General features: G+C 41.4%; 4 protein-coding genes across 4 annotated transcripts; 2 read left to right on the top strand and 2 right to left on the bottom strand.

Annotated features, from left to right (window-relative positions):
- The first annotated feature begins 287 nt into the window (after positions 1-287).
- LOC128301639 (tumor suppressor candidate 3) lies at positions 288-1732 on the top strand. The gene is made up of 4 exons (XM_053038219.1): positions 288-462; positions 556-1285; positions 1355-1517; positions 1588-1732. Exons 1-4 carry the CDS (start codon positions 370-372, stop codon positions 1601-1603), a joined length of 1002 nt encoding a protein of 333 aa, XP_052894179.1. The 5' UTR covers positions 288-369; the 3' UTR covers positions 1604-1732.
- Positions 1733-2070: 338 nt separating this feature from the next.
- On the bottom strand, positions 2071-6298 carry LOC128301635 (uncharacterized). Its single transcript, XM_053038214.1, has 5 exons — positions 6195-6298; positions 5718-6126; positions 5178-5645; positions 3848-5108; positions 2071-3765 (listed from the first exon to the last, which is right to left on the bottom strand). Exons 2-5 carry the CDS (start codon positions 6078-6080, stop codon positions 2474-2476), a joined length of 3384 nt encoding a protein of 1127 aa, XP_052894174.1. The 5' UTR covers positions 6081-6126; positions 6195-6298; the 3' UTR covers positions 2071-2473.
- Positions 6299-13044: 6746 nt separating this feature from the next.
- On the top strand, positions 13045-15930 carry LOC128301640 (PI-PLC X domain-containing protein 3). The gene is made up of 2 exons (XM_053038220.1): positions 13045-13346; positions 13430-15930. Exons 1-2 carry the CDS (start codon positions 13093-13095, stop codon positions 14163-14165), a joined length of 990 nt encoding a protein of 329 aa, XP_052894180.1. The 5' UTR covers positions 13045-13092; the 3' UTR covers positions 14166-15930.
- A 2007-nt stretch (positions 15931-17937) lies between these two features.
- On the bottom strand, positions 17938-21371 carry LOC128301638 (PAT complex subunit CCDC47). The gene is made up of 4 exons (XM_053038218.1): positions 21173-21371; positions 20137-21068; positions 19709-20053; positions 17938-18620 (listed from the first exon to the last, which is right to left on the bottom strand). The coding sequence occupies exons 2-4, from the start codon at positions 21049-21051 to the stop codon at positions 18381-18383; spliced, it is 1500 nt and encodes a 499-aa protein (XP_052894178.1). The 5' UTR covers positions 21052-21068; positions 21173-21371; the 3' UTR covers positions 17938-18380.
- Between the last annotated feature and the right edge of the window lie 297 nt (positions 21372-21668).

Raw genomic sequence — 21668 nt, 5'->3', positions numbered from 1 at the left:
TGCTGGAAAAACAATCCATTCAGAAGCATTATTGCGATCTATTGATCCTTGATTCAACGATGGAAGTGCTAGAACCTTAATTGAGGCGAGTAGACTGATCATCCTTGCCTATCTGTAGCTCAGTTTAAATAAAGTTAAAAAAGATGTGTTATTTTCTGTTTCGCGTAGGTACGTTGAGCTTGCGCAATCTCGCCTAATGTAAATGACACTTCATGCCTTCTCTCATTGTGGCGAGAATCTTGACAGCTAACGATTTGTTTGGTACACGTCATAAGTGTCAGCTCGTGCCGTAAACCAACATCACAGGGAAGATCGGTTGGAGCTGATTGCAGAATCTTTTCGTTTTCTGCTTGCCAAACTGTTGGCAAAATGAAGATCCTCGTTAAAATAGCCGTGCTCACCGCAATATCTCTGTGCTTGTTCCATTTAGCTAACAGCCAATCTTCCAAAAATGCTCGTAGCGTAAGTATACCCAACTGGCACCAACCACACCGACGTGGTGACGTTGATGTTTACATTTTCATAGATGTAATCGCTTTTCGCTAATTTTCTTAGCAGGGGCAACAATCTCTTTCGGAGAAGGTGCAGCAGCTGCTGGACATGAATGCTAAGCGCCCAGTAATGCGATTCAATGGCAACAAGTTCCGTGATTTCGTCAAGTCGGCACCCCGTAACTATTCGATTATCGTGATGTTCACGGCCATGGCACCGGCTCGGCAATGCGTCATTTGCCGACATGCTCATGACGAGTACACGATTGTAGCCAACTCGTACCGCTACTCGCAAACCTACTCCAACAAGCTGTTCTTTGCGATGGTGGACTTTGACGAAGGTTCCGACGTGTTCCAAATGCTGCGGCTCAACACAGCTCCCGTGTTCATTCATTTCCCACCGAAGGGAAAGCCGAAACCGGCTGACACAATGGACATTCAACGCATTGGTGTGTCGGCGGAAGTGATTGGAAAATGGATCCAGGAGCGTACCGACATCCAGATCCGAATCTTCCGTCCACCGAATTATTCGGCGACTGTAGCGATACTGATGCTATCGCTTTTTGTCGGTGGGTTCCTGTACCTGCGCCGAAACAATCTCGATTTTCTGTACAACAAGCAGATGTGGGCCTTGGTTGCAGTCGTGTTCTGTTTCGCGATGGTATCAGGACAGATGTGGAACCACATCCGTAGTCCACCGTTCGTGCACAAGAGTCAAAATGGAGGCATTGCGTACATTCACGGATCCTCGCAGGGTCAGCTAGTGATCGAGACGTACATCGTCATGTTTTTGAGTAAGTTTTTTGTGTGATCGTGATAAGCGATGGTTGCAAATGTTCAAATCTCAATTCAATTTTTCATAGATGCAATGATTGTGCTGGGCATGGTGCTTTTAACGGAAGCCGGCTGGCAGAATGATCACCGTAAAAGTAAGGTAACTGCCATCGTGGGACTATTTTTGGTTGTTGTCTTTTTCTCCCTGATACTTTCAATATTCCGTTCCAAAGCACAAGGCTACCCTTACAGGTAGGTCGAAATCAAATCATCGTATGGTCGACTCGACACTTACCTTATTGTTGAATTAATCTCGTTTCAGCTTCTTATTTAAGTGAGCAATAGTGTAAGTAGAATCACAACAAACAAAAAACTCCGTCTAAAAATATGCACCGAGTGTGAACGCGTTAATCACATGAATTGGATTTTGTGCAATTCTAAAAAAATCTATAATTTCTATCTTCGAACTAATGATACTATACACAAACATATTGTTGTTAGAATCTTATCACAATTCGGGAATGATCCTCCATGTACTAGAAAAATAATGGCGTTTAAATTAACGATGCGTAAACATTTGGTTTAAAAAGTAGTACACGAACAAATAAATTGTAAACCCACGGAAACTTGCTAGCGGAATGTTGCTCAAAATTCCGATATTCCTTCAAGAGTTAATTCCGATAGTAGCTGATGAATAAACTATTTGACTGGCGATAAATTCCACTAAAAGCAATACAGTTCACAATAGAAGAAAGAAAATTATACGCAATAAGTTTTTGTACTAGTTTCTCACCATTTTGCCTTTATTACAACGATTTTGATTACTGCGGATGTACTTTGAGCGAATCAGGGTAAAGCTCTTCTTAAAACAGAGGATATTAAAATTATTAGTTGTATTATTTTCCGCTACTGCTTTATAATAAGGATTTTTGATTTTCTGAGGCAAATGAAACATAAAATCAGCGTTGGTCCGGTTTTCTGATCATATGACCACCGTAGAATTGGAATCAATTTCTTCAGAATTATTCCGAACGTTGGTGCACTGATTTATCGACGTCAGTCATTTTTACCGTTTATTAAAATATTCGGCAATTTTCCTAAACTATCGCACTACACCATCGTTTCATTTAGACAATACTCGATGCTCACTGTGTTCCTATATGGGCTCGATTGATAGATCCCGTCAATCTCGTATGATACAAGTATTATTAAACTAAAACAATGCTATTATTGTTTTTCTGTGCAATGTTTTTTCGTTTCATTTTAGTTTTTCCTTTGACCGTTGTTCTTAGTTTATCTTCGCTGGATAAATCTACCGTTAAGCCACTAACGTCCTCTTCCACAATCTTCTCTTGCTCCTTGGTCGCTAGTTCAATTTTGCTAATGCGTAAATGTATTTTTTGATGCCTGTTCAAATCCCCGTGGCAGCGGAACTTCTTATTGCAAATGGGACACTGGTGTGGTTTTTCTCCGGTGTGTATCATTCGGTGCGACTGCAAGTACGAGCTAGCGCGGAAGGCTTTGTTGCAGTACTCACAGACAAAGTTTTTCTCGTTGGTATGGATTCGCGTATGCAGAACGAGGGAATAGCGACGAGCAAAGTCTTTGCCGCAGAATTCACACTTGTGGATTTTCTCGTTCGAGTGTTTGGAGATTTTGTGATATTTCAGATCTCCCCACTGCCGGAAGTGGTGACCACATTCTTCACATTTGTATGGCTTTTCACCGGAATGCAACCGTTCGTGTACCTTTAGTGCACTGCAGGTAAAGAAGCGTTTCTGGCAGGCTTGGCATTTGTGCGGTCGTTCGCCTGTGTGCTGTAACTGATGGTATGTGAATGCCGTGTTGGACTTAAACCACCGTCCACAGTCCGCTACCTTACAAAGGTATTTATCTAATGTTGAACCACTCTTAGCCTCTAATAATTTCTTATCATTTCGACACAGTTCTGCTTCATCGTCGATGGCTTGCATCTCAGATTGACAATTTTCGCCGTTCGCATCAGCTTCATCACCACTAAATTGATAATCTTCTAATGGCGGTTCATCCCGACTGCCGGAGGTTTCATCGGCGAGCGGATCAATATCGACAACCTGCATTTGTTCGTATTCCGCTGCATCTTCACCGCCCTCGTCATCGTCGTCATCGGATTTTTGCTCATTTTTCAATAGATCCGATACACGGCCACCGTGTGGCGGTACATAGGAGCTTGCCGAAAATTTGCTCATTGCATTCGAGGACTGCTCAAGGATGGATGCTATCGGTAAACTAGATTCGCTGCTTCTAAATGAAGCCGTATTCGTGTCCGAAAGTGGATCAACGTTTGAAAGAAGAGGAAATGATGTTGAACTTAATATTCGCATTTGTTGCAAGTCTGACTCTTTGGGAGTTTCATTTCTGGTTGGTACATTCAATGAGTCGCCATTAACTAGCTGTTCACACGTGACAGATTCAAGCGATTTCAATATCGACGAGTCACCGATTTCCGTTGGTAATAATTCTAAAAAGTTAAAGAAAATGATATAATTTTACTTACACACATAAGAACTACAACTTTAACCGCGCTATTATCGTCTTCTTACCCGTGTCATTAAATGGAGTCTTGCTGAGGAGTATTAAAAAGTTGTCTCCTCCACTTGCAACGTTCATTCCGCTACAACGCAGCGTGTTTTCGGGTAATGCTAAATTGCCCTTTTCTTGCTCTGGTCGCAAGGTTATTGCTGCAAGACTATCGCCTGCATCACTTTCATTGCCATTATTGCCGCTCGGGAACCAGGTACCATTGCTTGCTAGACACAAATCCTCGTTCGTATCCGTATCGACAGTCTCCTGGACCTTTTGCACCACATTCCGTATCCCTTCCAACATGTCCTCTGTTTCACTAAATTCACCCCCATTTTCCGAACTTTCAAGCACTATCATAGCATCATCTACTGCCGGATTCGGTTGAAGATTTTCTCTTGCTTTTGAAAATCCTGCGCCATTTGAACTTTTCGTGGAGGTTAGTGTTGCTTTTGTTTCGGGTTTTGGCGTTTGACGTTCCTCTTCCATATGGATTTGTTTTACAGTACGATCATTCTTTAACTTTTTCGTGTGCTTCACTCGAGGTAGCTTGGGCTTGGCTTTCTTACCGTCTGCCGTTTCCTTACCAAATGAAGAATTGTTCTCCGCAAGCGCTATAACAACCGTTTTCGTTGCAGATGCATTAGAACCTGAGTGTGAAACGCCATTATCTTTATTCGATGGTTCGTAATGTTCCTTCAAATGGTTAAAGAACACTAGTTGATCTTGCTCCGTTTTTCCACACAATTGGCAGACAAATGAACTCATAGTATGCAGTGGAGCGGACGGCGAATGTTGTGCTATGGTTGACTTTGAAGTGTTACACTTTACAGCATCGGCGCGCTGTGCAACAGTTGGAACTCGTTGATAATTTGAACGATTTGTGGATTTTACAGCCTCAGATTCTGTAGATTCGTCACGCTGCGAAAGCTGTATATTTGCCATAATTAAAGATTGATCCATTTCGGTGGCCCCATTGCATAAAGCTTCTTTAGTGTCACCCAACTTCTTGGCCAATCGTTTCTTGTGGGGTAGATTAATATTTCCTAGCAGTGATGTACTCTCCATTGATGCAACACATTCTACGATTTCTTCATCGTGCGCGCGTGATTCACACACAATGCTGTTCGGGACGGTAGACTTTTGAGAGCCCAAACTATCAGCAATGGAAAACGTCGATCGCTGATTCGCATTAGTAATGATCAAGGGAAGAGTTGTGCAGGAATAAAATCGTTTTGGAGATTCGTTCATGTTCATTGAGCTGATGGTCATAGTTGTACTCTAAAATGGGGATGTAATTGAATATTATTTTTCTCGTCCGATTCTTACAGCACACCGTTGCTCACTTACATTGTGTACGTCTGTCGATCCTGGTGCTGTCGATGCGATGGGAACGATGGAACTATTATGATTGTACACCTTCATGGCAACATCGACAGCGGGTAATATTGGACCTATGCTCGATGCAGAAGTTTGTGAATGTCCTAGAGCGGCTATTTGCGGAGCATTTGATAATTCAACAATGTTCTGATGATGGTGCATATGTCCTTGTGTTTGGTGCTGAATATGCATATGTGAGCTAGCGGGATGTGCAAGACTGTAATGATGATGTTGTTGCTGTTCTGCGTTGGCAGTCACAAGAACATTGGTCGTTACGTCAAATGCCTCTGTACCTGAACCGGTGGCATGCAGTGGAAAATGTACATAACTATCAATCGTACCAGCGATTTGTGCCAATCCGTTGCTCATAGGCGATGTAGATTGACCAATGTTAATCATTTTATCGTACGAAGATAACGTGTTAAAACCCGGAATATCCTAAAATGCAATCGAATGTGAAATGTACAATGTAATTATGTGGGATTTACAATTGTGCCATCGTCAAAATACCTTCGTGCCGGTTGCATCGTTACTCGATTCACTAATCAGTGTTTGTATCTCATCTGCAGTGAGAGGTCGATAATGATGCTCCATGAGAGCTGTTTGCATACCGCCAATTGCATTTGGAGCAGTAGTCGACACCGAGTTAATGTAATCATTCAGTAAATTTGTTGGTAGCTGACTTGATAATAGGTCCGTGCCCAACAGGGTGGACTCAATGTACTCCTGCTCTCTTCCACTATGAGCCATTCCAGTGCTCGTTATGAAGAGTAGTGAAGCATTGTCTGTAGGCTGCATGGTAGTTCGAAGCACTCCTTTCGACAAGTCTTGATGTCCGTCGATGGATCCGTTCAAGTGTTCTATATGCTCCATTTCGTAGAACACACGATTCTTCTACATAGGTAGATTGTATAAGGTTCTGAAAGAAAACATATATAATTTCAGTGTACTGCTAAAAAGTGGATTGTTCTAGGAATACAAACATACCACAAGTTTCAACCAATTGCTATCTTCGAATACATATAACACTTTACGCTCTACTCGAGATCAAGCTCAGTTATAACGTTCTACTTGCGAAACGCATTTTAAATGTTCTTTCCCTATTTGGTTGATTAAGAATCTCCGGTATCATTCTTCTTGAATCCTCCTCGTTTCACCTGTTCGAACTGTTTCACCCATATCCATGTAGTCAATTCTCTTATTGGTATTTACCCTGTATGGCTGATGTTAAGCGGAGCTGACCGGTAGTAATACCAGTGACCAGACCAATTTTTAAGTTAAAAAAAACCACAATTTCGGATCCTCCTCGATGCAACAGTACACGGATCTGTTTACACACTCCAGTATAGATGGAAGAGATTAGACTATTTGTTGAAGCAATAATCAACGCTAGTATTGTAAATCTGTACGGAATATGATGAACATGGTTAAACAGGTACAAAATGTAGAAAATGTTTTATAATCCAGCCAATTCGTAACAAAACGCAGCACTTGTAAACAAAAACTTATTTCAGAAAAAGCTTGTTTATGTTGACACTCGGTTGCTGTCAAAATGTAAGCAACAGTAGGTACCAACCACAAGGTTCACCAACTTCGTTTGGTGCCGTATCTGATTGTGATATTGCTGTAATAAGCTTTATTAATTTCGAAACATAGCAAACAGTTTTCTATTTGTTCAATTAATCAAAACTGATACAAAAATAACAATTTCAAGTCCCATACAAACGTACCATAATATATCAAATAAATTTGAGTCTGTAACGATATCTATAAAAAGCCTCCAACTATTGAGCTACAGTTGAGCGGTATCGTGTAAATTGTGCTTGGTTTGACAACGCGCTGACAGTTGGACACACAGAAAATGTCAAAATAAACAAGCTTTCGGGAACAACGAATCGCGAAATCCTCGTGAATCGTCCTAAAGCTTGAGTCTTGCTGTTGAGTCGTCCGAAGCTGGGTGTATAAATTCGATAAGCGGATGTAATCTCATCATGAGCGTTGTTTTTTGCTCCGTTTAACATTGAACGTAAAGTGTGTGAACTGGTGAAAACTGTGTTGATCTGGTAAAAAGTATTATCATCTGGTGCCGTCGTTGGGTACAATGCAGTGAAAAAAAAAACACCCATCCGCAGTAGCTGTTATCTGTGCGTGTAGAAAAATATTGTTTTGCAAAGTGTCAATGCTAATTAGTTGAAGTTATCATCCAGTAGGATACGTGATGTATAGTTGTGAAAACGTACAACAAGAAGGATAGAAAGGTTAGGCCTGGTTCACATGCATTGTTTTCCCATCTGCGGTAAAATCATTGTACTTGCAGCACATTTCTGTAAGGACACTGTACAAAGGAATCGTGTGAAAAGAAAAGGAAAAGGTTAGTTGTTTTCTGAGATACAGCTTTGTTTACGAATGTCTCTTCGCGTATTGGAAAGCGCCCGCAAACAATTTGGACGATTATTGCTGTTAAGTATATTAACAGAAAACCATATAATGAAACATTGTTTTTGATCCAATGAGCTATAATTCACCCGTTAATTTACATATTGGCCTGTTTTAGAGTTAAGCAGTGGCTGAACCAGTAACCCGAAGTCTCCTCGATACCTTCACAGTAAGGATTTATCCGGTGACTTTGATGAATAATATCGCTCGAGGACCGCTAAGGTCTGCGTTATGTGTGGAAAAATATCCTCGGGTGTGCAGAGAATAATCAGAGATCAAAGCCTGCGACAGCAAGTCTGGCAGACACCACATGCAAAAAGGTGGAAAGGATAACATGCATGTTTTACAATAAGTTGAAAACAAGTAATGTGTTGCATCCCGAAGCGAAAAGGCTTCAGGCATGTTTTAGCACCGGAATAGAAGAATTAAAAATATTCTTCGCGATAAAATGAATTTTGGCCCCGTGATTATGTTACATTTTCGCTTCCGCTGTATTAGCAATATAAATACGTCCAAATTCTATCAACTAGAACGATGAAAACCGTTGCACATCCTTGGCTATCCTTGGCTATGCCGAAGACGACGATTCGCCATGTAGTAGCACATCCTTGCTCTCAATTCCCACCGAATTGCATTGGCAACAGCAATCATCAATGCCAAAAATGCGGCAATCACTGAGCGCGAAATGAGTTCACGTTGCGTGTACCAGCACATATTGGCCCAGTGCGTATCGATTGAACAAAACGCACCACTTTCGCTCGAGAAACAATACACACATGCCAGGTCAGGTCGGGGCATGTGGGCAACCAGTGGAACAAAGAAATTTTTGCAAAAATCGAAACACGTCAGCCTGTGGTAGCACACAAAAAAATCGAATGCTTTCGTAATGATATATAGCCGCAATAGAAGCTGCCAGCAGCCACCCGATTTCGACTGCCGCGTGACGCTTTTAGATATTGGTTTTATTGTCTACAGTTTGTGTGTGAGGGCGCTCCGCGTGCGTACAAAGCAGGACGCGTTTGGCAGATGCGCCTCGTGCCGTACTGCTGAAAACGCTAACCACATTTCACCAGTCGATATCGTGCGGCCTGTCCGCATCCGTGCGTCGGTCGTTAATTGTCGTTGGCAGGAAATTCAATTATCAACCACCGTGCAATCGTGCAGAACTTTAACGACCACGCGTCAGTGACCGGGGTAGCATTTGTGTCGTTCCTTCGTTGTTAATTTGTTGTGCTTTGTTGACTTCTTTTTAGCAGCATCTAAAAGAAAGCATTTTGTTATAGTTATGTAGTTGAGTTTAAGTATCTATTAAAGATAAGGTATTTAACACAGTGTGCCAGTCAGTGTGAAGCGGGTCCGGGTGCGAGCTGGTGGGGTATTGATAGCAGCGCCGACAGGACCGGTCACACGACACAACATTGATCACACGACAGGACCGGTCATCCCCCGGACCCTTTCATCTGATAAGCCATGACCACCGTGCCCGTAGTGATATCTATTGTAATTGAAACTCATCGTTACTCCCGGTGGTTTGTAGGACATATACGCTTAAAACCAGTTACTGATTCCATAGTATTAAACAATTTTATCTTCTTCTCATTTTTTTCGAAAAAATAATCTAATAGGGATTTAGTAAATGTGGAGAAGACGAGACTGTATGGAATGAATATGTTTTATATTTTAAAGAATCTTCTTTCCAGTTCCCTCTCGCTTTTCGTGGTTATTAAATACTTATTGAATTGAATGAATTTAAATGGTTCAGTTCCCATATTTATTGCGAAGCAATAAATTTACCGACTATTGCCAAGAAGAATTGCCAAGGTCGTTTCACTTAGAATCTATTAGAATCATAATCGACAATACAATTACAAAGTACAACAGAAATTTTGAACATTTCCTTCTCCGAACAGTGAAAGTGTACCTTATTCCGGGCGACAATTGTATTATTTTTGAAATATAAACTAACATCTGATGGTGAAGGTCACTTAATTTTAGTACACAAGCACTCACTTTTAAATATTACAAGTTCGTGAAATTTGTGCTGCAGATTGCGCATTATACTGCATAAAGCTATATATTGCTTTCTGCAAAAGAGATCCTCAAATAGAAATCCATTAAATTTGTCTTTTGACCTCATTTTACAGTAATGATGCATCACGATTCTACAATATCTCACAGTCCACAATATCAATAAGCCCAACAGGAAGGGAATTAAACAATCGTTGATACAACGATTTACATTGTATACTAAACGGTGTATATGAGCTTGCAAAACATAAATACATACAGAAAGACGAAACCTTTTCCGTGGAACGGTCGGTACGGTTTTCTTGTATCCGGTTCCGTCGTCGTAGCCTTTTATCCGATTCGGAAATCAATTACACCAAGGTAAACAATTCAATGGAAAGCAGCACCATTCGATTATGATTACATCTTTAACTATTCAACAGTGATGTGAATCCAATCCAATTAATATGCCAGCTGTTGCAGTGTATTGCTGCTCGTTTACACACAAATTCTTTGTTTATACTTCATTTCCCGGAGACCATGTTGGTTTAAAGTCGTTTATAATTATGTTTGTCAAATAAACGTACTGCTGTTAATACGCTCGAGAATTTAAACACACGTATCTTTAATAAAACATCCTTTCGAAGGACCCACTCGCTCTTTGCTTTACTATTTTGCTATACGAAATCTTCACCAACCGGTGTTGGGTTTGTGTTGCTTTCATCCCTTTCGTTGGTGGCAGAAGTTAATTGGAATGTCCCCTGGTTGTGTCTCTTTTTAAAGTGGTGCCGGTAAGGAAATGAGAAGCGTAACGGATCCAATTTAGCTTCCTAATCGTTCGTATCCAGCGATCCAGTCCGCGTATCGCCACCCTTCGGTTATCGGTATCCAAACGGCATGAAGCACGATGCTCCCCTGCGGACCGTAAACGGGCGTCGGATAGACGAGAAAAGGGCACGGGGCATTGTTTTGCATGCTTTTTCCAGTGAAAACCGCGTATTTTTAGTACCCACTTGTCGTCGTCTCACTGGGCTAGGGAGTTACGGCTGAAGCTTGGTTGTAGTCCGCACAATGTTGTTGTGCGTTATCAAAACACGCGCGCTTGCCTAATTATAAGTTTTACCGTACAACAAGGCTTGACACGGATTGGCATTGCTAACCCGTGGCCGCTGATTTGCAATTATTCATGACATTGCTGCACATGTTACACGGGTGCTTTGGGGTACATGGCAGAATAATCCGCGTACCTACCTCCGGGGTGCTTTCGTTGGTCGGAAACTTTTCCTACGCCTGTACTAATAATGCTGTACGAATGGTTTTATTTCTCTTGAAGGAATGAAACTATTATGTCATTGTTTTTTTTGTGTATATAAAACGTACAATTAATGTCGATTTATCGGGATTTAGATGCATGTATTTTAATCCAATTAGTGTTTAGGATGGTGTGTTGGTAGTGGCGCCCGTTTTCACACGACAGGAACAGTCCAAAATCCCATCCAAACCAATCTCCCGTTTGCTGGACTGACTATCCGATAACGGGTAAATAAAATCAAAGAAAGTCATATGTGGCTGGCCGATAAAAAGATGAAATGTGTAGCCATAATAGTAGTAGTGGTTTGGTTGCGTACATCAGCGCAAAGGTAGACATTGGTGCAGGCGTTAGAAATAATGTCAACTAATGATTCTTTGATGTCACTTCGAAAGGTCAAGGTCTAAAGGTCTAGGTGAAGAAAGCAGGATAGATTAAGGAACGGAATTGAGCAGTTGGATATTCAGGAAGATTTCACTCATCGAAATAATCGTCATCATCCTTCTCTAATGAGCAACACTGACTTGCTATCATTGTAGTGACGCAATTAAGCATACTGTCTGTTACATCACCGTTCATTAAAATTGCCCAACGTCGTATTTGCATGTACAGATTTGAGATATTGGAGTAAGGGAATAATCCGATATTCTCAAAACACACAGTTTATGAATCTAGTGGAGGTCATTGGTAGGTAAGGAAGATTGGAATCAACTTGTTCATAAGCAATCGTTTCGTGAGGGCTACCCCTGAGACCGATGGGCTTGACTAATCTTATCAAATAAACAAATATGTGGGGTAAAATTCTTCACTGGTAGATCAGCCAAATAACGAGTTGCTGCTTTGCTTGCACCATTTCTATTATTCTTTTATAGATCGAAAATAAACTCCATTTCACGAAAAACAAATAAGTGTATTATTCACCTTAGGCGTTAAGTCATAATATAACTAGAATCCTATGCCGCTCACGATGTAACACAGTAGTTTATGCTGATTTCGAATAGTTTAAGATGATCATGCACAAGCAAAGCGCATTAGCCCGATAGCATTGTTGAGCTGCACGGATCCTTCACTAGATCCTTCACCGTCTTTTGCCTTCTTGACGGATGCGTCAACACCTTTGGTCCACATCATTTTGGATATATGTGGACTACCAGAGACCAGGGACCAGCGGTCCCATTCCCGTTCTGGATATGATTCTTTAATGAAGAGATGTTCAAATCAGGAGTCGAGTATCAAAAGATTTTTGAATCCTCAGAGCAGTGGCGGATCTAGCGTCTTGGAGCAAAACGCGGGGGCGTACGCGGGGCATGGACAAGCTCATAGTTGTAGGTCATAAATCTTGGCCTACAATATGAATCTTTTAATGAATCTTTTAAATAGAGATTCAGATTCATTCGTTTAGTTCCAAGATTCAATCAGATTAATGAAAGCAATCAAATTATTCAGAGTCCAATTTCTGTTTTCCAACATTAGCCCCACCTTGTGTACGGTCTTGATGGATTGGGAATCTGTTGAATCAGATTCATCTAAAACTATTGGTAATTTTTAAAAAATCCTTCCTCACAGGGTCATCCACGCTAATTCTTGAATTGTGAGGATATCGATCAACATAACATTATAGATAATAAGAGACAATGAAATCTTATCCGTAATTAATCTTAAAATCACTACGCATGAGTTAAGAACCTTGATTTCTTGCTTATCTATCGGACCTAGTCTGCCAGGCGAAGCTCATGAAGATCGTGCATGATCGCATCAAATCGCAAAAGTAGTCATTAGCAGACCACACACAAGGTGGCGCTAATGTTGGGAAAGAGAAATAGGACAATGTATAAACGCACACTATGACGTATCCTATTGTCCTAGGCCATAATTAAACAATTAATACTGCGGTGCATAGCAGTAGAAATAAAGTAAGGATTGATATTATGTAGTGTTTCATGTTCCGATCGCAATAAATGTGTGTTAATGAATGTTTATGTTACTGCTGTCTAAAGGCTCTGCAAAGCAAATTAAGCAAACAAAGATTGATGTTTAATTTTAATTTTACATTCTTAATTATTATAGAACACGTTGTACTGTCGGCAGAGATAGTGGGTTCATCGTTCCTGGCTGCAAAAATCCTTTCTCATTATGATTGACTTTACGGATGATCTGGAAAACTGGATGGGAAAACTGCCGGCCGAGTTAAAGGCCGTACCTATCATCCATTTGGCTATTCCCGGTTCGCACGACACGATGTCGTACGGTATTAAAAATAAAGCACCGGTCGCCCCGGATGCTGATCCGATTGTAGGAACGCTCAACAAATTCATCCCCTGTGTCGTACGGCGATGGGCCGTAACGCAACGTTACAACATGCTAGAGCAGCTAAAGTGTGGTGTAAGGTAGGTCGTAAACTGAGTAGTCCCGATAATAGTCAAATCAATACAAACGGCTGCAATCGTTTTTTCTTCTTTCCAATCGTCAGGTACTTTGATTTGAGAATTTGTATGAAACGGCCAGAGAACAAATTTTACTTTGTGCACGGTCTGTTTTGTGAGGAAATATCGGAACCGCTCGATCAGCTGAAGGAATTTCTGCGCACCCATCCGAAGGAGTTTGTCGTGCTAGATTGTCAGCATTTCTATTCGTTCAACCCAACCGATCACTGCGTCCTGTCGGCGGAACTCAACCGTATCTTCGATAAAAAGATATACTCCCGCAATGTAAGCGAACTGCAGGAATGTACGCTTGATTCTGCCACCGGCAATGGCAAGCAGGTGTTGATCGTGTACCGCAGCGATGCGTGCGTTAACGAGCGGTTCTGGTTGAGCCAGGATTGGCCGACGCCATGGCCTAACGAGATCAATGTGAAGAAACTGCAGCAGTATCTGGATGAATCGTTGACCCAGCGTCGGCCCGACACGGGATTCGTATCACAGTGTGTCCTGACGCCGACAGTGCGCTACATAGTGCCCCGGTTCATGTCCTCGCTGCGTGCCACCTGTGCAAAAGCGGTTGACCGACAGCTGATGGACTGGATCAAGGGCCAAGTGCCGGGTACGTTCGCCGGCGAGGAAAAGCCCCGCACCAATGTATTTCTGGCCGATTTCGTCGACATAGGAGACAATCAATTTTGCAAGGTGGTGGTAGGACTGAACAAGAAGCTGCTGGAGCAGGAGAACAACAGTACGCACAGTTCACCGTCAAAGAAGAGTTCGTAAATTTGCTTCTTTTGCACGACCGTTTAAGAAATGGTTATTCGCGATTCTCCTAGGGTTAGCCTAGGCTATGGTAAAATTATGTGGTGTTCCATTCGGACGGCGCTGTTACGTTGCAAAATCTTTACAGTTTTTACTGTATGAAACATATCTTTCTCTCTCCTTTTCAAAAGCTTTAATTTCATTACTGTGATATCCTGATTTAGTTGATCTCGGTTTCAATGCGGAATATAATTTCATCTTGACCAACACAACGCGAAACATCATCCGAGATGCTTGCACGATTTTGTAGTTTAGCTTCTTAAATGTATTTTTAAATGTAGATTTTCGCATCATTATCATGAGCATCATGGCCAGTAAGCTGGACTCTACTGGTAGCAATAAAGTGATGACAATTATTCTTTTATCGTTTAAATGTAAAGTTATGTATATTCATACTTTCAAAATATCTGAAGGGCACAAAATGTAATAGTAAAATATTTTATTTAACGATTTATTAAAAAAAAGGCAAAAGTGGAGGCTCCGTGACGGATCAATCGTTTTATTCAATGTTGGGGCAAAGGACAATCGTCAGCAAATGGTACAATATACTAATGATAATCAGTGCAACAATATTACCAATTTTTGCACAAACTATGCACTATTATGAGAAATACTGCAGATCTATGTAAAAACAACAACAAAAAACATGTGGAAACATTTGATCTGAAGAAGTAGCGTCGCCTACAACTTTATAAAACTTTAAATGCGCACAGTGAGAATCCGATCACAACTACAAATATTAGCGTGTAATTGTTGTAAGCATACAGAGGAAAAATACTTGCATGTTTACATCTACCGTGCCGAACAGAGCATGCTCGGTAATTACCACTTTGTAAAGCTAAACCGGAAACGGAACCCGTGAACCGCAATGGTTTCAAAATCAAAATCATTCTGATTCCGAATATACCTCCATAACATCGTACATGAGTGTGTAACAGAAAATGCAGAAACGTTATGTCTAAAGGTGTATTACGCATCACTAAATGAATAACCTCCTATGTACGGCAGACAAGCTGTTGAAATATGTTGTTAGTAAAGGTGTGGTGTGCAAGCGAATCGTAGCCTAATGAGCTCCTGCATGGGAAATTAATGGTTACAATATTCGTAAAAGTACGTGTACTTTTATATGTTAATGGAAAGAAAGTAAAAATAGCAAGATCGATCGCATCACGCAGCATAAATATATCTTCGAGAGCGGAATTAAGCAAGTATAAGGGACAAATATATCAGGAAGAGGGCCTACAAACCGACACGGACATCACAAGCTCGTGAAATACAGAAGGAAATCAATCATTTTAAAGTAAAAAAGTTCTTCACTTTAAGCACTTCTTTGGTACTATTATCTACTTCAATAGTGAATTAGCCAGCGGAAACATAGACGCTAGTAGAATCTTGACTAACATTCGGGTTCTTAAACCACTCACTACTTCCCGTCCATCTCTACTGTAGCGGCTCCATTTTGGGGGTACCGTGGGACAAGATTAGTACATAATGTACTAAAACCAACAAAATATCGCCCTGTTGGCACTCTATCGGAATAACAACATTATTATATGGCGTCGTAATATATTTGTACATTGTGTAGCTAGTTTTATGACTGATAGACTTTTTTGATAGAAGTTAAATAAAACTCAAAACAATCCACGCACCGTTTCATAGCATTTAACGAGGACACGCTGGTGTTTTGGAGATACGACATACGACTGAAAAACTTTAACATCATGCTGCGCACAGTTTATCTTTAGCTCGAAAAAGAAAAAGTGTGAAGCACAGAGAGAGAGATAGGGAGAGAGAGAGAGAGAGAGAGAGAGAGAGAGAAAGAGAGCGAGAGAAAAGTTGAATCAAATAGCATGATTATAATAGCCCACCTATATACGATTATAGTATCTTGCACACAGTTTGTTAACGGTTAACGTATATCCACAGCTCAAACGATGGTGGTGAATATTACTGAAACAAAATAAAAATATATTGGGGAGCCACGATACAGGAATAACTTAAGAAATATATTTGAAAACAAAAAAAGCAACAAACATGTACATTATGTAATTGTGATGTTCAAAAACATATTTGTGACTGTTGGAAACCGATTTGCCGAATAGTGTTGTGAGCAGTTTAAAGAGATTGAAAATATACATTTTGCTGGAACAACCGAAAGTGGATGGTGCTGTTTGTTAACTTTCTTTTCTTGTTAATTTGTTCACACATAATACGTACTCTCTATGGTAAGGTTTTGTCCTACGATCCGATAATTCTTTATTCTTTTATACGTACCTAAGACAGTACCACCTAAGACAGTACATTTCACTCAACTGATCTCTAGTCGACGGTGTGGATTAGAGATGAGAATAATCATTCTTTTCAATGATTTGAATCAGAGTCAAAGAGTGGGTTTAAAGATTTGAAACCTTTACTCACTCTTTTGAGATTCATTACAAGTATTACACTGCATTAATGTTTTTTCCACTCTTTTGCGCCTATACTTACTCTCACTCTCTGTGCCGACTAGAAACTCACTCAGGAGTGAGTATAACTATTTTATCACTCTGTAGCGACCAGGACGCCACCTGGCGCAAATAGGCGTAAAAGAAGTAAATGATCCTTGGGAATTAGGAGACAGGGACAGAAATAGAATTAGAATAGGACAGCTAGGGGTGCACGTTGCACCAAGATATAACCTAAAAACCTATCGATTTCATTCCAAAACGTATAATAAAACACTGTCACTCTCTTTTACACTCTTCCTATTTTACTCAATGTTTACAATCCAACAAGAGAAACAACACATTTTACTCACTCTTACTAACCCGAAATCCCCTGGCGGGCATTAAAATCCAAAGAGAGCGACAAAATACGTTTGCTCACTCATCATCAGTGTTTACAATTTCAAAAGAGTGATAACACTTTACTCTATTACTCAATCTTACAGAGTGATTATAATCCAAAGAGTTTTAGGTTATATCTTGGTGCAACGTGCACCCCTAGCTGTCCTATTCTAATTCTATTTCTGTCCCTGTCTCCTAATTCCCAAGGATCATTTACTTCTTTTACGCTTATTTGCGCCAGGTGGCGTCCTGGTCGCTACAGAGCGATAAAACAGTTATACTCACTCCTGAGTGAGTTTCTAGTCGGCACAGAGAGTGAGAGTGAGTATAGGCGCAAAAGAGTGGTTAAAGGAATCATAAAAACTCTTCGTGCGGATTTATACTCTTTCACTCTTTCGAAGGTTTCAAATCACTCACTCACTCTTACTCAGCGTACACATCTGCTGAGCTGAGCGACTCCCTGTTAGACCCAGTGATGGAACGAAATTTGCAAATTGGTAATGCGAAGCGTGCCTTGTCAACCGAATGCCTGTCGCTGCTACTGTTGGGGTTTTGGTCAGGTGAGACGTCGCGAGGATGGTCAATTGAAGTAAATCAATGCAACAGAACAGTGACAGGAGCAGTAGTTTACATCATAAATGGATTAGATAATAAAGTTACATGTATGTGAGCAATAAAGTATACCTAAACGGTGAGTGGAAAGTGAAGTAGTCAAGAATTCAAATACATCCCCTAAACACGCTACTCACTTTAGCCATACGAAAAAATCTTGTACATTATGTCAATGCGCTAGTACGCTCAAGTAAAGCAAATCAGGACAACGCAGTCTAGGTCTAGTACCGATTCGAAAATTACCACCACAAACATTGCCCATTGAAAATTGGCCAAGATCACGGCCACGAAGCGGATGTGTATGTCCATGGCAAGTGACATGTCCTCTTGCGTGGGTTGTAGAATCCGCTGCACGTGGAGCCACTTCACTGAGTGCACATACATACACACAAGAGTTGCACCCACTTGCCATAGAACGAATATAAGAATAGTGAAGAGCCAAAAAAAATGGTGTCACTGACCAGTATCGCACTGGTGTGAAGCATTGCGAAAAAAGGGTTGCTTTGTTCACGTTTCTGCTGAGGATTTTATTTAAACAGTACGAGCATATTTCTAAGTGCGAGCAGATTTGCACTCTTACTCAGCGTGCACATCTCTAGTCTGGATGTGGAAATTGTTTAAATTTTACCTTTTTAAGAAGTATTGTAGCCTTTTGGCTGTATGAATGAATTTAATAAACAATAACAGAAAAAACATCTAATGCTCCGCTGAACCACTTCATCGGACCCGTGCCACCCATTTAAAGAGCCTTTATGGAAAGCTGCTTCATCTTTGGAGCTTGCTTCTTGAGTTGCCGTTTTTGTTCCTTCTTTTCCCAGCGCCGTTGCTTCTCCGGGTCTTCTTCGGCGAGGATTTTCTCCTTTTCAGCCTTACGTTTTTCTTCACGACGTAGTGCAGCTGCTTCGGCACGAGCCTGATGAGTGCTCTTCATGAACTCTTCCTCCACGGCAGCACGATTCTTATCCGACTTTGCTTTGGCCTGCAATCAGAACGGAAGTACAAATTGTTATTGTTCATTAAAGTTGCATTTCCGGAGGCTTTCATAACATTGATCATTGAACAAGTTAAACTAACCTAATCTCACATAAGCATGAAGGGAGGGAATAGGAATTGAATAGAATGTAATAAAGTAGGAATGGAAGGAGTGAAACCTCAGCGGTGGTATAACTCTTTTTTTTAATTTCGTTAGAACGGCCTGGCCGTATCGACTTATTTTACCACGTAGCCGGATAGTCAGTCCTTGCTACGGGGGAATGGTCCGGATGGGATTTTGGTCCGAGCCGTTCGTGTGCCACCAGACCGCCCCAATGTATAAGTCTTTTGATCGACGAAACCAAGCAGCAAAAGAATCATTTGTGCCATACCTGATACGAATACCAAGATCTGAGAGCAAGACACAGATAGAAACACACAAAGAAATGCAGAAGAGGATTCAAGGCAGAAAAACAGACCAGCCATAAAAATAAGCTAGGCTAGACCTCGTCTACTCTCCAACGATTCCAGGTCAATCTATTGGCGCCGAACGTAATATCACAGACAATGTGCAGTGTTTCAGACACAGAAATGATCGTGAAACCCTTTTCTACCTGGTCGAGATTCGCATTCTATGACTGGTATGATCCAAGACAATTCAGGTATATTGCGGTGAAGTATGGGCTAAGCAACTATAGAGTATGTAGCAATAATACATACACGTTCACTGATATTAGGTGTAAGGCTACGGTTAGGTAAAGGCTTAATACTTTGAAAGCATTCGATGCAATAACTTTGAATTGGAATTGAAGAATGGTTTGTAGTTGAGAGTCACGTGTACACGTGTCGTGATACAACATAACCGGAGAAAGTTTTCTCTCTTTCTCGTTGGTCTGCTCACGATAGAGTATGTCGTCGTGACATGGCCCGGTCAACAATTATTCTCTAGGATGCTGGAGGAAGTTAAGGAGCTAACTGTTGAGAATAGGTTGAAGGGGGACCAAAGCACGAGAGGAAGATCATTTACTAGGACAAAAATCTAAAAAGTTGACAGATTCAACAGTGGTTTCCGATGTACACAGACTGTTTTCTTACCTCCTTCGAAAGTTTGAAGCGACGCACGCGATCCATCAGGTAAAACACGAGTATTAGCAATGGCTTCATTTCTTCTAAATCGCCTTTAACCGGAACATTAAATCCGCAATGCAGAATACGACGAACTTCCGGACGCTTCAGCTGGTTTGGGTCTTCCTGCTGTATCGGACCACTGTACTGATCCGACATGTGAATGTAATCGATCAGGTGCGAGTACTTATTTAAAGCTGCCACTACTCTACTATCTAATATGCTGGCCGACACCTCGGCAATCTCCGATAACAACGCAAACCCGGGAATATTGTACTTATCCTCGGCCTTGCTGACTAGACAACAAAATTTGTTCTGTGGATTGCAAAAAATAAAACAACAATACAATTAATACACGCCAAAACACTCGCCGACATTGAATTAATCATGTTGCGTACCAAGTCGTTGAGCTCTTTGAACATTTTAGTAGCTTGTTTTCGACTGGCCACACAGAACACAAAGTTATCCATCGAATCTGCCGTCAGTTCCACCTTGATATGCAGCTGATCCTGTACCGGCTTCATGATGCCAGCAATCAGCGACACCAGATCCTGTCGTTTGATCATCTTCAGCTCCACAAGCATACCTTCGCAGCAGGTCCGTCCACTGCACCAAAGGGTGTAGACACTTTCGCTTTCTTTGTTAAAGGTAAAGGTCGATCCTTCCGTTTCCTTTTTGCCATCGTCACCGACTAGCGCAAAATTGTCCTCTAGCAGGCTGCGATGAATCGATAGCCATTGGTTGGCAATGGCTGAGTTTTTCTTATTACCCACCAAGTAGTTCGCAAAATAAGCCATCAGTCCGGCCAGCATAAGCATCTCCATCCAGTACGAGTCCCAGTGTGTGCGGAAATGTATCGGCACCTTCGGGATGGTTAGCTTCGGTTCGGCATGCTTTCCAACCGGTTCACCTTGTCGCAACTCATCCTGATCGCCGATCGTACTGGCAAATCCCTCAAACTCTTCCTCGTCCTGGAAATGTTCGAACTCGCTGTCCTCGTCCTCCACAATTCCGTCATCGTCAGTCTGATCGTCGTCCATTTCCATGAAGTCTTCACTATCCTGCGAAGCTGGCACACTCTTCGATTGACCCTTGCCCGGCCCATTGCCTTGACGCCCCTCTCCGGCTCCTTGTTGTTGTTGTTGTTGAGCCTGTTGTTGTTGGTCCGCTTGGTGTGCTTCTCCCATTACAAATTCATCATCATCAAAGTCTTCGAATTCCGCAAAATCATTATCCTCCAGGTCTTGGCCATTTGCGTGCTGGGTTAATACACACAGCACCAGCGCTATCGCTAGTGGAAGCAAAAGCCGCATGGTGGTATTTGAAACTGCTGAAAAGGAATAGCAGATGCAAAAATAGGTGTCCCAAAATAAATCGCTCAAGACCTCCCTCCGGAAGCGCTGACCTAGCACCAGCAAGAGCTTGAAATCTTACCACCAGTCGTTCGGTGAAGATCGGCCTTTGTATAACAAACAATGTAGTTCACTAGCAACTGTTGGGATAGCACCTTAAAGTTAATACATTCTCGTCAAAAATGTACGATGCAGTCTTAATTTTTAATTCAATCAAAGCTTAATGATATCGATTCGGGTTGCGGGGTTACAATCGGAATAATCCGACAGATCTGACGGCATACGCGTGTATACCATTGCCCAGGACAATTGACTCTGGAGCAGAAACAAATACATGTAGATTACGCTACAAACAGGCATCGAATTTTTCGTTCCTTTAATCTTTCGCGCATACACTGTAAACGAAAATCGCGATGATGTTTCACTTTCAACACACGTGACAACAGCACTGCGGGATAGCATTCATTCATTTTCCGTCACACTTTCAACGTTTACCAACAGTTGCTTATAGAAATTCTGTAATACTATTCCAAAATTACAAGAAGAGATGGGTCGGAGTTTAAGGATGGCTCTGCAAA

Source organism: Anopheles moucheti, chromosome 3 (genome assembly GCF_943734755.1).
Source record: "Anopheles moucheti chromosome 3, idAnoMoucSN_F20_07, whole genome shotgun sequence".
Classification (NCBI taxonomy): Eukaryota; Metazoa; Arthropoda; class Insecta; order Diptera; family Culicidae; genus Anopheles; species Anopheles moucheti.
The sequence above is the reverse complement of the archived record's forward strand: the minus strand, read 5'-3'. Positions and strand labels throughout refer to the sequence as shown.

Excerpts from the sequence above, each read along its gene's own strand:
- LOC128301639 (XM_053038219.1), top strand. The coding sequence starts at position 370 with ATGAAGATCCTCGTTAAAATAGCCGTGCTCACCGCAATATCTCTGTGC. Across the intron at positions 463-555 it reads CTTCCAAAAATGCTCGTAGC|CAGGGGCAACAATCTCTTTC; the intron begins GTAAGTATACCC and ends TAATTTTCTTAG. Across the intron at positions 1,286-1,354 it reads GTACATCGTCATGTTTTTGA|ATGCAATGATTGTGCTGGGC; the intron begins GTAAGTTTTTTG and ends AATTTTTCATAG.
- LOC128301635 (XM_053038214.1), bottom strand. The coding sequence starts at position 6,080 with ATGGAGCATATAGAACACTTGAACGGATCCATCGACGGACATCAAGAC. Across the intron at positions 5,109-5,177 it reads GATCGACAGACGTACACAAT|AGTACAACTATGACCATCAG; the intron begins GTAAGTGAGCAA and ends TCCCCATTTTAG. Across the intron at positions 3,766-3,847 it reads GACTCCATTTAATGACACGG|AATTATTACCAACGGAAATC; the intron begins GTAAGAAGACGA and ends TTAACTTTTTAG.
- LOC128301640 (XM_053038220.1), top strand. The coding sequence starts at position 13,093 with ATGATTGACTTTACGGATGATCTGGAAAACTGGATGGGAAAACTGCCG. Across the intron at positions 13,347-13,429 it reads CAGCTAAAGTGTGGTGTAAG|GTACTTTGATTTGAGAATTT; the intron begins GTAGGTCGTAAA and ends TCCAATCGTCAG.
- LOC128301638 (XM_053038218.1), bottom strand. The coding sequence starts at position 21,051 with ATGCGGCTTTTGCTTCCACTAGCGATAGCGCTGGTGCTGTGTGTATTA. Across the intron at positions 20,054-20,136 it reads TCAAAGAGCTCAACGACTTG|AACAAATTTTGTTGTCTAGT; the intron begins GTACGCAACATG and ends TGCAATCCACAG. Across the intron at positions 18,621-19,708 it reads GCTTCAAACTTTCGAAGGAG|GCCAAAGCAAAGTCGGATAA; the intron begins GTAAGAAAACAG and ends TTCTGATTGCAG.